General features: G+C 39.6%; 2 protein-coding genes across 2 annotated transcripts in view; both read left to right on the top strand.

The window, feature by feature from the left end:
- Positions 1-9,436, top strand: part of LOC131695792 (uncharacterized) — a 17,654-nt gene extending 8,218 nt beyond the window's left edge. Inside the window, exons 2-3 of the mRNA XM_058984318.1 lie at positions 14-399; positions 8,310-9,436. Coding sequence (XP_058840301.1) covers positions 14-399; positions 8,310-9,127 — 1,204 coding nt within the window. The 3' untranslated portion in view covers positions 9,128-9,436. The remainder of the gene's footprint in view (positions 1-13; positions 400-8,309) is intronic.
- A 3,837-nt stretch (positions 9,437-13,273) lies between these two features.
- On the top strand, positions 13,274-15,751 carry LOC131695783 (uncharacterized). Its single transcript, XM_058984307.1, has 3 exons — positions 13,274-14,059; positions 14,116-15,393; positions 15,744-15,751. Exons 1-3 carry the CDS (start codon positions 13,348-13,350, stop codon positions 15,749-15,751), a joined length of 1,998 nt encoding a protein of 665 aa, XP_058840290.1. The 5' UTR covers positions 13,274-13,347.
- Positions 15,752-16,363: the final 612 nt, after the last annotated feature.

Here is a 16,363-nt window from a genome sequence, read left to right as displayed (position 1 = left end):
TTACGTTTTGTAGGCTGTGCTTCTCGCAGATTTACGAATTACATCGCATCTTTCCGCCAAACGGTCAACCCAATCAGCTATTGGTGAAAAAAATCGGATACTGTATAGAAATCGGTATCACGTTCGTTAAGGATAGCAATGCATGTATTTGTACCAAATGCGTTGGCTTGATCGAAGAGTTCTTCCGTTTCAAGCAACTTTGCAGTGCCAACGAGCAGTGGCTAAAATCGGATCATCACGGTCACGTGGCAACAAGTGCGCATCCAGGCCCAGATGTAGACGTTCAGGAGCAGGGCTTGTTAGTGAAGTCCCATAGTTGTAGCTCACTGCTCACCATCGAAACTGAACAAGTCAATACTAGTGACGATTATTGCGAGACTACATTGAACGGAACAAACTGTAAGTATATTTTAAGGGTTGCTATGTCTACAATAGTTTAGTCACGATTATAAGGAACGTTGTGTAACAATATTTTGGAAATTGAAAAACGCTAGTGGGAAAATACAGTGCAATGTTGACTAAACGAGTGCTTATTTTCTTTTATAAAAATCGAAAGTAAGTTAAACTTTTAACCATAGAACTTGCCAGCGAAGTGCATACATAATATATTTCTGCTGTAAAGCAGTTTTTAGCGTTTATATGGCAATAAAAATACTCTCAAGGTGTGAGTAGAAGTGAAAATAGTTCAATATAAAATTTATTGGATATTTCTAAAGTTTATAAGTTTAACAATGTCTCCTTTAATCTCAGAAAACCGATCGGCTTATTAGAACGTGAGTTATAGTTATCCATAACGCGTTACCACTTCAATACTGGTATCGCAGAATTCGAACCGTGCAATAGTTGCCGGGTGTCAAACAAAATCTGTTTACTGGATGAGGATTCGATTTTAAAAGTAATTCAAACGTTCCTGTTTTTAATTCTCATTACCGAGCACATAATTTTATATTCACTTTCAATACATGTCTCCCAAACAATTTAAAACCTATTTCAGCAGGACTAGTTTGTCATACATACATATGCGACATATGTATGAATGCGAATAACACTCGGATGGCAGCGTGTGATTCGTGCGAGCAGTGGTGTCACTTCGCCTGTGTTAGTGTGGATTCCAATGTTCAGGATGAGGAATGGAGTTGCAAAAAATGCCTTGAGGCGGCGATTGAAACTTCTCGCCGGCGCACCTACATTTAAACACCGAGACTGGAATACCAAAGCCCGGAACCAAGTTAACGGAATCTAATCTACATTCAGAAACAGTTGGCGGTGATGCAGGTGGCCTTTGAACGTATATTGAAGGAGAAAGATGATCGCAGTCTTAAGGAGCTTAGAGATCAACGGAAGAAGTATGAAGAAGTGTTAGAAGACAGGGAGCGACGCATGTGCAATGAAAAGACAAAACTGGTTAATTAGCTCGAGTGGGGTTGGATTAACGGCGAATTCAACTGGAACTCATCCGGTACAGATGGTGTTCAGTGGATCGACTGGTAATTAAAACTTGAAATTGTTAGGCAGCAGATTAACAGCAAGTTCTACGGGCTATCAGCCATAGCAGGTGGCCAGCGGAGGATCAACGACAGGGGCAATCGGAAATCAGCCGTTCCAATTGTCGTTGGGAACCGGACTCACAGCAAGTTCGACGGAAAATCCACTGCCACAAATTAATGTATATGAGGTGAACCACCCTGGCTCTAGCACATGAGTTGATATTGCTGGAGGGGCAGCAGGCATTAGAGAAGCATTTGGAAGAGCGAAGCCGACTTTTACAACGGCATGCGATGTTCGACGGAGGAGCAGACGGTGGAATCGTAGTGAATCCTCAAGCTACAACATTCCAACCGATTAGTAGCGGTTTTTTCGGTGTTTCATCGCTAAGTCAAGGTCAGATTTCAGCTGTCAACAAGGAGTTTCTCATATTTTCCAGGAACCCAGAGGAATGGCCGCCTTTCCTAGCAAGCTACGAGAACTCGACCAGCATTTGTGCCTCAAGGGAAAGGCAATGGAAATGGTACGTTGTCGTCTGTTACATCCTACCAACTCACCGGGGGTTATAGCGACGCTGAGAACCCTGTTGGGAGGCCGGAAGTTATCGTCTATTCGCTGGTGAACAAGATCCGGGAGATGCCATCGCCGAAAGCGGAAATACTGTGCACGCAGATCGACTTCAGAATTGCAGATCAAAACGTCAGCGCAACCATCACAGCTCCACTGCCGCCAACTATTCGGCTGAACTGAGCGTACCATCGACAAGGACTGAGCAGGGTCACATTTTCGGAATTCGGAGACCGGCTCAAGAAGTTGGTTGAAGCAGCGAGCATAGTCACGATACCATCTCTCAACATCTCAAAACCAGAGAGACGAGGAAGGATGACAACTGCATCAACGTGCGCTCTGAAAGCAACTCTAGTTGCAAAGTTTCCTCGAATCGGGTGATCGATTACTGCAGCAAAGGGTTGTCTCGTGTGCTTAGATGAATGCAGCGGCCTGGAAACGTGTGGGAAGTTCCTCAGCATAGGCGTCGGGTCCCGTTGGACAGTTGTGAAAGAGCAAAAGTTGTGCAGAAAATGTCTTCGGAGGCATTACGATGCCATGTGAAAACACCGTACGGGGGGAAAGGTTGCCTGTTCGTGCAGCGCAGTTTGTTGCACGACGACAAGTGGTATAACAAACGTGCGACTCCTGAACCAGTGCAGCAGCCTAACGAGAATTCAACAACACAGAGCTGCAACATACATTCGCAGAGAGCCGGGAAGGTTCTATTTCGGTACGCGCCCGTAATAATTTACGGTAAAGGAAAGCAAGTGACAACCTATACTTTCCTCTGCGATGGGTCGTCAGCAACCTTGATGGAGCACAGCCTACTTGGAGAATCAAGTCCTAAAGGAAAGGCCTATGCATTGTGCCTGAATAGGACGGGTTGTCATCAGCGGGAATAAGTTGAGTCGGTCTTACTGGCCTTGAAGATCTCCGGTGTAAATGACGCCCACAAAGTGTTCGACCTCCCAGAGGTTTATACAGTTAGAGATTTTTCTCTTCCTAAGCAGTCGGTTTCAGTTTCGCTGTTGGCAGCAAAGTACAGATGTCTTAAAGGTTTGCCACAGGAATCCAACGATGGTGTTTCTCCACAGATCCTAATAGGGGTGAACAATTGTCGCCTAGGTCACGCCTTGAGAAACGTTGAAGAAGGCGAGAACGAACCGGTGCACAGTGGCTGGAGGCTGGCCAAAACCTCAAAAATTTATTTTTGAAATATTGATATTTTATATTTTTCCTAAATTTCTCATGTATTGAACGATGTGTATTCAAAATTTTATGATCATTGGATAAGAACACGATTTTTAACATGAGTTTAAACGTAGCAAAGTCCGGAATTTTTAATGATTTTCATTTCCGAAACCACCATTGCTCTGTTCACTTCAAATGCATGTTGCTCTTTTGATTTTGGTCCGATTTTAGCACAACTAGTTTCATTGTGTAGAGGAACGAAAGAGCTTGGTTAGTGAATTAAATACATTTGGTAAATTTACTTGGAACTATGACTTTTTAGTTTAAATATGTTTGAGGGGGTCAGATCAAAAATACTTTTTCCACTAATGTATTCTGTACAAATTTCGGAATCATTTCGGAACGGTCACATAGTATACATTCTATGGGAAATAACCTCTACTTTTCGAATATCATGGTCTCGTTCTGCGCCTAGGTGCGCAAATTTTTTTAAGGAGATTTTAAGGCTTTGTCGCTGATATGGAGGCGCATGGTGTTTTGTGTAAAATAGTCTGACAATCTACAGTAAACCAACTCGTTATACAATGGATTTAAAGTAGTGTTCTTCATTTTTTATGATATTGCTGACATTGGTGAACAGTAACGGAAAATCTGTCATGAAAACGGGATCATAGTTATAAGAAAGGTTCAATGACACTGTATGGAAAAATGCATTTAATATTTTACGACTTTTGACATCAAAAATGAGCTCAGCACCTCAAAATTAGCTTAAATTGTGATTTTCAGCCAAATTAGGTAACATTTGAGGTTTTGTCCGACTTTTGTTTGAAGACCCGCCACTGTGCGGTGGTGTCCAGAATCCGCCTTGGATGGCTGGTATACAGACCCTGCACCGTGAAATCTGGCGCGACAAACTCTAGCTATAGCGGTTGTCACAGTTTCCACATCTGTCAAGGAAGAAGAAATGAATTTGAATACGGCATTAAAGAAATATTACTCAATTGAGTCATTGGGTCTCCTAAATCACTACCTTCAAAGGACGAGAATTCGGGTGATTAATATTCTGTCTGCCGAGACACGACTGGTACGCAATCGCTACGAGACCAGCCAATTGTGACGCTACGATCAAATACAGCTACCCGACAACAAGGCGATGGCTACAAGGCACCTAGATTACCTACATAAGCGAATGAAACCCAAATCAGCTGCGGCGATGCAAGCGAAAATGTTCGAGTACGAGGAAAAGGGTTACATTCGGCAGCTGTCGGCAATGGAGAAATATTGTAACAGCTGGTACCTGCTAATCTTCGCAGTAACCAACCCAAACAAACCAGGAAAGCTACGAATCGTATTCGACGCGGCTGCAAAGGTCAACGATATCTCGCTGAACTCGTTTCTCCTAACGGGTCTCGATCAACTGGTGTCATTGCTCGCAGTTCTGTACAAGTTTCGCGAGCTTCGCATCGCAGTAGTGGGGGACATTCGGGAAATGTTTTTCCAAGTACAGATGAAGAAGCTAGACTAACGAAGATGCCAAGAGCTTTGGGATATACAACTGGCTATCGAATTACCGCTCAGTCATCGAGAACCGGCACGAGGTCAAATTATCACCGAAACACGATGAGCAGCTACTTTCCGGCATCAGGATGCCAACAAAACGAGAAGTTCTGAGAACATTTATAGCAATATACGACCCTATGGGATTCATCGGTAACTTCTTCACCTACCCGAAGATCCTGATGCAGAAAATCTGGCAATCTGGATGTAGCTATAATGATGAAATCAATGAAAGTTGGCCGAAAAGTGACTGATGTGGATCGAAGCATTGCCGAACGTCCACCAAGTTAAGATTCCTCGCAGCTACAGCATTAAAATATCTGCCAAGCCAACGAACAATGTGGAATTGCATATTTTTTGCGATGTCAGCGAGAATGGGATGGCTCCTGTGTCCTAGGTTGGAAGAGGTAGGAAAAGTGTAATGTGCGATGATTGGATCTAAAACACGCGTAGCTACTCTGAAGTTTCTTTCTATCCCTTGTCTTGAGCAGCAAGCTGCCGTTATTGGAGCTCGTCTAGCCGACTGTATCGTCAAATCACATCGTATGAAGATCGTGCGTTGCATTTTCTGGACCGACTCCCATGATATAGTATGCTGGTTACGATCTCATCATCGGAGTTATAGCCAATTCGTTGCCTTCAGGGTCAGAGCTGCTAGATACAACAAAAGAAGTGGATGAGTAGAGATGGTTACCAACTAAGACGAACGTTGCGGACGAAGACACGAAGTGACAAAGGCTGCCAGACTTTCGACCTAGTAACTGCTGGTTTCGCGCACAGAATTTTATTTGGGAATCGGAAACCAAATGACCTGGTCATAATCAAGGCCGAGGGTCAACTGTAGAAGAAATTCGACCCAGTGTCCTACATCATACAGCTACCGAGCCGCTAGTGAGTTTCGAGCGCTTCTCCAAATGGATACGTCTGCTGAGATAGATGGCTTATGCCCATCGTTTCATCATGAATTTTCGTAAGCGCACCGAAGTGGCCACCGCCGAGCTAGGCCTACTAACGCAGGGAAAGCACGATTCACCGAATAGTTCAACAGCAGGAGTATCCTGACGAAACGCGGTTGATCCATAACAATGCTCAAATGCTAGTCCGTGGAAACGTACCTTGCCAAAAACCAGCCATCGATGAACACGGTGTCCTACGGATGCGAGGGCATATAAACGCATGCGAACTCATTCCTACTTCCAAGACGGAATCTAGTGACCGACCTGGTGCTCGCTAACTACCACGCTTCTTGCCGTCAGCAGAATCACACAGCGCAGAACCTGATTCGCATTCAGCATCCCTCGTCTTCGTTCAGAGCTCGGTCATGTCCGCAAAAATAGCCAGCGTTGTAAAGTCCAACAATCAAGGCCACAACCCTCAACGATTGGGAGCTTCCCGCCTGCCCGTATGGCAGCATTTCAAAGATCGTTCTCGTACACTGGGGTTGGCTATTTCGGGCCACCGTCGGTAGCAGTTGGTGGAAGAACCGAGAAAATATGGGTAGTCCTACTCACCTGCATGACAACCCGAGGCGTGCACATTGAAGTAACGCATTCGCTAACAACGGATTCGTGTATCTTGGAACTGCGAAATTTCGTTGCGAGGAGGGGTACCCCGCTGGAGATTATAAGCGATCGAGCAAGTAACTTCATAGGAGCGTTGCGAGGACTGCGCGTAGACATGCAGCAATTCGACGAGAAGAAACTTATGGTTGTGTTCGTCAGCCCTAGCATGAAGTGGGCGTTAAACCCACTGGCCGCTCCACATTTTGGTGGCTGCTGGGAGCGTTTAATCGAGTCTGTTAAGAAGATCATGTACGAATTCGACCTCCCGCGCTTGGATGGACTAGATTCTGCGATCCATGCTATTGGAGATCGAGATTCACCGCTCACTGACATACCGCTAGAAAACGACGCTGAACATCCGTTAAGGCTGAGCCACTTTCTCTTAGGATCAACAGACGGGACTAAACCCCCCACATATAAAACCCTAAATCACGAATTTACAGTAATGACGTTTAATAGTACGGATGGTTGCGTCTAGCACGAGAAAATAAGTATCACAAGGAAACTAAACGTTAATAGGATAATCATTTTTTGTTGAGACACACTTATTTCATACACACAAGTACGTGAAACCATGAAGATAATTAAATATGACCTTTATTCCCATAGGGCTTTATAACTCCCGAAATTTCGTTTATTGTTCGTTTACTTTCGCAACAATTACTCATCAACTGCATTCTCGATATATCCTCTCTAGTACAACCAAACATGAAACCAGGCTCAGTAACGTAAATCGATGCGTTTCCGAGTTGCGTATTTTGCGAAATATTTGAAAAAAGGAATTCCTTGAGCATTCATTAAAACTAAAAATCACTCGCTATTTACACAAAATTTCAGATTGCCAAAACTAGCAGACAAAATAACTTGGTAAACCGTGTAGCCAAATTTACTGTTTTTCTCCCCCGTGTCTTTATATTTAAAACATCGTCTTTGATGGATGGTTACTATATTCAGCGCGCTGAATAATTTTCAGTGAACTGACAGGTCCATGGCGAGAAAAAAACTTAACCGAATTTCTCACGCAATAGCTCCATTGTTACATTACTTGTGTGGCACGTGGCAACGTCCTGTTGAAAACATTTGGTCAGGACTACGGACTTCAAGTTCGGACAGTGACCAGTCTGTTAACATGGTATGCTTTTGATCCAAGATCCTTCCGTAAAATACGCCGTTGCATACGTTGTTGCATATGACAAAACGAGCTGTTGAGATCGGTGTCGAATCGATTCTTCGCGATCATCGCGTACACTCTCGGCCACTACCGCTATGTTTTCTTCACAATGTGCTAGATGTGGTCGATTTGGTCACTTGTAATCCAATAACGCGAACAGCCATTCCAACTTTTCAATTGTATGGCAAATAGTGGACTCAGTTGGCCGATTATGTCGACCATAGTATGGTTGTAGCCCACGACGCACATTCCTCGCAGAGCACTGATTTTCGTAATACAGTTAAAAAATTTGAAGACGATGAGCTGGTGTAAGTCGTTCTATTACGAAATGGCAAACAATACTGAACAACAGTAGCATGACAGTATGCTGCTAGCTCCAGTTAACCACTAGAAAACGCCCTGTTAAAAAAAACCTTATGCTGAATCACCTTGTAGTTATCGTATATACACCAAAACAACCGCGGGAACAATTTTTGGACTACCTCGATTTCTATCAACCAGCATATACTTTGTCTTGGCAGATTTTATAGATTTAAAGATTTTTTTTTTCTTGGCAAGATTTCTTTCACTACTCTGTAATTGACCCCACTAAAGTCGTAGTCGTCAACGAAACCAACAAGCATGTGCAATTTCTTAATTAAGGTTTCATTTTTTTGCACATCGGATCTTCGCAATGTACCTTCCATGAAGTAAAGAAGTCATTTTCAATCCACGATATTCGCGTTCCAATTTTTCCTATATTTATACCTGTTAGAGTAAAGACACATAAACATAAATTGTATAAATCATTACAGCTTTCATCGAGCGCCCTGAAAAATCTAAGAATCTGAACGAGTCTGCTAACACTGAGGTTAGTAGCAGCGGACGCAGTATGCGAGCTCGTAAACCTACCACAATGATCGCACCCAGCAACCAATTTAATGAGGTATCCAGGATTTCAGTTAAATCTGAGATACAATCGGATGTTGAGGAGGTACACGAAACAGATTCTGCTGAGTACTCAACGGAAGGTAGTGATTTTTCAATTGAACAAAGTTCATCCGGATCAGATGTTTTTCAATTGGTTCGCGGTTCCAAGAGCCGATCTAATCTTCAATATCTGGTGTATCATGGTTATCGATATAGTAATAAAAATAACGGAAAGATTTGGCGGTGTACTCATCACGCGCCAATATGTTGTAAAGCGATGGTAATGTTAGAGAAAAATCGCGTTATTGAACTGAACCACCATTTCCACAATCATCCTCCCCCGACAAAGCCCCGGATGAAGACCAAGCCAAATGTAAACGATGACAATAACGTGAAACCAGAAAAAAACGTTAAAATTTCGTTGGTTCTGAAAAAGGAAAAGAATACACTGCAACGAGTCAGCAAAATGAACAACATATCAAAACAAGGTCAACCCAATAATTGGTTCATCAAAGCCAATCGAAAAACTGTAGACGGATTCACTTACACATTTTGCGGTCTCAGAAAAGATGGAGTTATTCGTCTGAAATGTATTACTAAGAACTGTGCTGGTCGTATTTACGTCAACAGTAACGGGGACTTGCTTCGAACGAACAAGGAGCATTGCCACCCGCCGCATTCTAGTCATCCACGGCTTACATAGTAACGAGTTACATAGTACGAGCGATGAGAAGTCGTTACCACAGTTTTAGAACGTTTCCAATGGCTCTTGGTGCTGAATCTGTGGCGAATTATTGGGTTCTAGCCATTAGTATAATAGCTGTAAGAATTAAAGTGCGAGTTCTAGTAACCGGGGAAAATATTACTAAAACTAAGAAATGGAATCTATACTTTATTTTCATTGTTTCATCGAACATTTGCCACATACCAAAATAGATTGCAGCAGTGTAACCCACGAAAACGAAAAATAAGCTAATAAAATCAAAACAGTATAATCATCAAATCATATACAATAAACGTTACATTGTAATTACACAGAAGTCTTTTTATGCGGGGGATACGTAGCCTATAAAAACCGCAAACTTTGAAAATCAGCATAAAAAATCCTTATAACAAATTTGCATAAAACCGCATAACATTGAATACCTACATAAAAACACATATCATTGAAAATCCATATTAAAAAATACTTTTACAGAGATGCAGAGTTACTTAGGAGATCAAAAACTAGCAGTATATCATGTAAGGGACATATCCGTAGTATTGGTCATTGGTATGACCATACTACTTTTATTTTTAAACGAATACCGTTACCATTATTTGTTGGTTGCTAAGAGCGAACAATTTTAGTTTTTTCTATTCAAAATTCCATGTAAATTCAATTTTGAACCTTTGTATCTTAAAATCATAATTAAGGAAGCATGGAGTCTTCCTTTTCAAAATGGTTCATACTGGAGCAGCTCGACCAGAAAAAGTTTAAATGTCTTCCAACTGCCTGGAAGAAGTTCACAGTGAAGGGATGCTTGTTTTTTATCGGTGCCGCATTGTCTGAAATGAAAATAATCATCGCTTCACGCATGCTGGCGACCACTTTGGCCCGACTATGTTGCATCAGTTAGATCGCAATCAGATAATACGGTCGAAGAAATAGTTTTGTGGGCTCATGCACTAAGCGGGGAGGGGTTTGAAGACATGACCAGTAAAGATATCGACGAGTTACTAACGAACACTATACGCGCGGCGGATATTAGGCAGTCTAAAATAAAAATATGAACATTTTATGTCTTTTATTTGAGCATGTACATTCACGAGGATGTATCTTTCGATAAAGTTCGCTTCAGGTGATGCCCCAAAAATTAAAAGGAATTGCGTTAAAATGCGAAATCTACATAAAAAGAATCGCATAACTTTGAAAATCGGCATAAAAAACCACATATCTTTGAAAATCCACATAAAAAATTGCATAATTTGGAAAATCCGCATAAAAAATCCCATAAAAACCGCCTAAAAACGCATAAAAAGAATTCAGTGAAAATAATAAGTAAGTTTCGAAATTGTCCATAGAAAGAACTTTGTTGATGCTTTATCATACCTATCTTGGTGAAATTGTGTAAAACTGTTTTGATTAAAAAGGCAGTTTTTAGAATGGGTAAACGATATATGTCGCCATCCAAATGTTAAATGCAGCTTTAAGCTGTCTCAAGAAAAATCGATATTCGATGCTCAATCCTAGAATGGAAGATATATCGTCGCTGTTGTGCTATCTTATGACAAACGCCATTTTGGGGTAAACTAAGTTCACGCAGAGAAATAAGGCATATTCGAATCAAATATTTTGCGACTTGGAATCAAATCCAAATTTTTTTTTTGAAGCAAAAATATATATATTTTTTCAAATGCCAGACAGTGTTGGTTCTAAAATATTGACATTAGTAACAAAAATACTGCATTTTGATTCTAAAATCTGTCAAAGAAAAAGGGAATATTCGTATTAAATATATTGAAACTTTGATTCAAATTCAAGTATTTAGTTGAACCCTTGGTTGAACCCAAAAAAAAATTATTGTTTCTAAAATAATACCATTTGAATCAAAAATACTGGTTTTAGATTTAAAAATGTTTCTTGAAAATGCTAACCGTGTATGGTTCGATCTCCGCCATTTTGTTACATCACGCAAATGAAAAAATGGACGCATCGGAGGAAGTCGAGAGTGCAGATTTCGAGTTCGAGACGCTACTATTAGATGACTTAGACATTTTTAAAATATTAAAATCATTTGATTTGTGCGATGTGGTAGTGAGTGCTTTCATAGGTGAGTAAACTAATTGTTAATAGTGTAATATACGGATAACATTTGTTGATATTCCAGAAAACGGATACACTGTTGATACTCTAAAATTAATAGAACGTAAGGAAGTGGAGTAGCTGATACAGCAGCCTTTTCTAGCGGAAAGGACGAAATGCATCCATGGTATGAATGAATGGAGAAAAAGCTTGGTGAGTAAACTGAAATTAACAAAATGTTGCAAATGAGCATTTTTTTCTTTTTTATGTAGAATCTTCCGCCGTTAGCTGAATCAGCACCGCCACCGCCTACGTCCTGCGTAAGAACCACTGACATAACAAGAGCTGCCTGTACAGCAACATATTTGCTACAAACATCAGCAAGAGGCAGGGCAATCCTTGCAAAATATGAGAAGAGTAAACTTTTGACAAGATTTGACAAGCGCACCATTACACAAATCGTTGTAGACGGATTTAAGGATCGTTTTTCGAAATTAACTCCCTCCGAATTAAGTACGATTCAGACGATACATCAGCTTCCGTCAACGTCAACGGAACGTCACCGTTCCGTCAGGATAAGTTTAATACTTTTCTCTTGTGCCCGTTCACACATGCCGTACGTCAAAACGTTCCGTGCCGTTGATGTTGTGTGTGAATGCCTCCATTTAACTGCATGTAACTTATCCTGACGGAACGGTGACGTTCCGTTGACGTTGACGGAAGCTGATGTATCGTCTGAATCGTACTTTACAAGACAGAGCGGTCGAGCTACGTTTACTGTTTCCAAGTGAACCACAGGTAAACAAATGATGGCCAATTCACAACAATCAAAATTATTTTTGTTTTATTTTCTTTTTACAGGAGAGTTGGTATCAACCTTCATGGACAACTGATGACTCTGGACGGAGAGTAAAGCTGAGAAAACTTGCAAAAGGGACCCTTCGAGATCGCAACATCAATTACAAGGAAGAAAACCTGAGTATTGCACAAGAAAAGACTGCTAGTCAAGCCGCCGTTACAGCATCTGTAAATCTAGGATCCACGAGCGACATCACTGATAATGATTGTAAGTTTTCACATCAGTCAGATGTGATTGTCAATAATAATAATAATATTGCTTTTCAGTAACGGAATATCAACTGACCAAAAAATGGATTACTCATAACCAGGACGACTGGGACGAAATAAAGAACAAGTGGAAGCAAACAACAAAACCAAGATTGCTCGAGTTAAGCGACAAGCAAAACAATGCTTTTGTCTTAGCTGAGTATCCTGTATTGAGACACCACCAAGCTTATCAGCTGATCCAAATCGATTTCCAACAACGTTTTCCGGAAAAAGAAAAGCTTCTTTTCGATCGATGGGAATCATTTTTAAACCAAGTTTTTCCTATTTTGGAAATAGAAGTAACTGATGCCGTGGGTAAAAAATTATTAAGTTATATGAAAGCAGAAGAAATATCTAATGGTAAGTTGAAGTTTATACATGAGGACAAACATGTAATAATAACGCATATACGCTACTGATTTTTTTCAACTCTATTTTCTTCGCCACCGATTATTTTTGGCATATGCACTTTTTACATGTTTATCCAGAAATAGATAAGAATCTATACACGTTTATTTAATTAATCATGTGTATTTAATAGATGGACGTGGGTTCATAACCATCTGGCTGTTGAGTCACATTTTGCCAAGCCCTATCCTGAGGATACCGGGAAAGAAACGTTGGAAACCGTCCATAATTGAATCCAGGGAAAGCGTCGCAGTTTTGATCAAGGATTTGACAGAGCTTCAAAACAAACTTGCAAAAATCTTTAAAACATCACAGGCGAGAGGTGTCGATTTAGTTCCGTTTATCGTGGTTCACGCGGAAGATCCAAAAAATCCTACAACCTTTTCAGTTTGGAATAATATCGTCTCATACAAGCTCCCGACCTTTCCAAAAGCGCTTGATGTGTGCTTAAAAATTTATAAGTCGTACGGTATTCCTTTTCCACGACAGTCATCATCGGTTTGGAACTTATTGGCAAATCTGTTGTTCGATTTTGAGATTCCCCGTGAACAAACGCATGTTGTGGCATTGTGTAATTCGCTACGCAACAGTATTCAACTTCAACACCAGCTACAGCAAGAACAATGATTCGATGTGTAGCACGACGATGTACCTGGAAATCGCAATCGATCCATCGCTTACACGACCACCTCAACAAATTTCATGGAAATCTGGACGAATATGATTGCAACATCGGCGATTGCACTAGAAAATATAGCGTCAAAGCATCATTCTTTCGGCACTTGAACAAACATTTTGAGAAAACCGACAAAGCGATACATGAAAGTGCATCACAACAGTATAACGACGACATTTCTTTTGCACATACCGAATCAACCACGACAAAGCACATCACAATTGAGGAAATCGATAGCGACCCAGGGAATGCGCATCCACCCGATAGAACAACGCACGCATCAAGTACTATTAATCTAAATCTGATGATCAAACAAATGGAAAACGCTTCAATAAATTTTAATCTAAAATATTTAAGCGCAAACACTCTTCCAAGAAAAGTTGTTTTTGATGTACGACAAGATATTCAAAACATGTTTTTAAATCCACTTTGTAACATAGTAAAGTCGATGGAGTGTTCAGGATGTATTACAACAGAAGGGAAAATGATGCTTGATAGAATGTTAAGTAATATGCATAACAGTGAAACAGAGCACAGATTTGTAGAACAATTAAAAGCTAATGATTTGTATGCAGAACCGAGAGAATTCGTGCTTAGTAACGAATTGCGTCCGGGTATCGTACGGAATGAACAGGAATTGAGTAATGATCCCATAACAGGTAAAACATAATTTATTTTAGTTAATTGTTGGTAATTGAAATATTTATTTATTTAGCCGTCCTAATGCCTCTAACATTTCAACTACGGAAGTACATGGAATCAGATGGTGTCATGGACGCTATACTGCAGAGCTTAACGCCTTCAAATGACGGATACATCAGAACGATGATTGATGGTAGTGTCTGGAAACAGCGCACAATGCAGTCTGGCAATAAGTGGATAGTACCCTTGAATTTGTTCTTTGACGATTTTACAACTGTAGATACTGTTTCATCACATGCGGCTAAGACCTCCATTTGCGGGATGTACTATTATGTCCCTTGTTTGCCTGCGCACATGTTAACAAAACTGTCAAACATTCATGTTGCTGGGTTTATATTATCAGAGGATAGAAAAGAATTTGACAACAATTATCTTTTTCGTAATCTAGTGGATATACTAATTGAATTAGAGATAAAAGGATTACAGATAACCTTTAAAGGAGAAAAAACAATAATTCATTTCATGTTAGCGTTTATTACTGGTGATAACTTAGGACTTTCCGGTATTTTGGATCTAGTTGAATCCGTTCGAGCCAATTATTATTGTCGTCTATGCAAAAGAAACCGAACTCAAAGGGAAAATGATACTGTAGAACATGCTGAAACGTTCAGAACAGTAAAAAGTTACGATGAAGATTTGAGTTTAGATGACGTATCACTCACTGGTGTGAAAAAAGATAGTATTTTTAATGAGATTCCTTCCTTCCATATTACCTGCAACGTATACTTTGATTTGATGCACGATCTTTGTGAAGGCGTGTGCGTTTACGGATTAGGGCATTATTTGAACTACTTCATTAACGTTAAAAAACATTTTTCCCTCGATGAATTGAATTTTAGAAAAAACATATTTGTATTTGGAAACCTTAATTCGTCCAATATTCCAAGTGATATTAAAGAAATTAATATTTCCAAAAGTAAAATCAAAATGACTGCCAGTGAAATTAAAACGTTTGTACATTTCCTCCCACTCATCACAGGAATGTTAGTGCCGGAAGAAGATGAGGTTTGGAAACATTTCTGCCTGTTGCTTCAAATCTGCCATATTCTCATGCTGCGTGAAATCCCAATTGAATACCTTGATGTATTGAAAAAGCTAGTAGATAATCATCATTCACAGTATTTAACATTATTTAATGACACACTAAAGCCCAAACACCACAATTTATTGCATTATGCTACATTTATTATGCAATCGGGTGCTCCTCGGCATCAATGGGCTATGCGAGGAGAAGCGAAGCATCGCGATTCAAAACAGTATAGTAGAGCTACCAACAACAAGATAAATTTGTGTAAATCTCTAGCAATTAAAGCAGGTTTCAAATTTGCATCCGACGTGTTTAAAAATAGTTTTTTTGAACCAGTAATAGATTTAAGAGAATCGAAAATATTATCATTACCACTGTGTGAAGAATGCAAACATCTGTTAAGTGCTTCCGGTATGATTACTGATGATGCTATACGATGCATAGATAGATTTAAGAAGCACGGAATGATTTTCAGGAACAACGCATATTTTAATATAAAAAAGCGCAACTTAGTCAGCATTTATGAGCTGGACAAAATAATTTTGGATAATAATGAGCAACTCATTTTGATATGCTTTTGTGTTCAATCTCGTAAATTTATTGATCATTTGCAGTCATTTGATGTCTACAAAACAACCGAGAGACGAGTTATAGCTAATATTGGTAATCTTGATATTTACCCCATCAACCTGCATAAAGTAAATGAAAAGTTGTTATTTAGACACTGTAATTATGTAAATATAGTAAATATCACTTAAAACCCAAAAATCTCGTACCTGCGTTTTATCGATAACGAGATGCTACAATATTTCGCACGGGCTTCTAATTTTGCTCACGATTTAAACGCCAAATTCAAAACAAAAATTTAAAAACTACTTATTTTCAGTAGTTTATGTTTTGAAAATCTTGGTTTTGATCACAATGAGCGAAATTAGGAATCAGCGCAAAATATGAGCACCTTCGGATACAAGAAAAATGATAATCAGAATATTAATATTAACTAAACCTGTTTTAAAAACAAAAGAAAAATGTTTTTTGGATTAAATAGATTTTTTCATTATTTTAAAAAGAAGAGCATATTTCAAATAACAAAAAAAAAACATTGTTTCAACAAAACAAAATTATAGATTTAAATAAAAATATTTTTAAATCTACGCATAGTCCTATAAAAGTTTACTAGTAGAAACAACAAACATTTTTTTTAAAGTTAAAATTAAATATTTTTGAATCTAAA

This window comes from Topomyia yanbarensis, chromosome 1 (assembly GCF_030247195.1).
Source record: "Topomyia yanbarensis strain Yona2022 chromosome 1, ASM3024719v1, whole genome shotgun sequence".
NCBI classification, from domain to species: domain Eukaryota; kingdom Metazoa; phylum Arthropoda; class Insecta; order Diptera; family Culicidae; genus Topomyia; species Topomyia yanbarensis.
The sequence above is the reverse complement of the archived record's forward strand: the minus strand, read 5'-3'. Positions and strand labels throughout refer to the sequence as shown.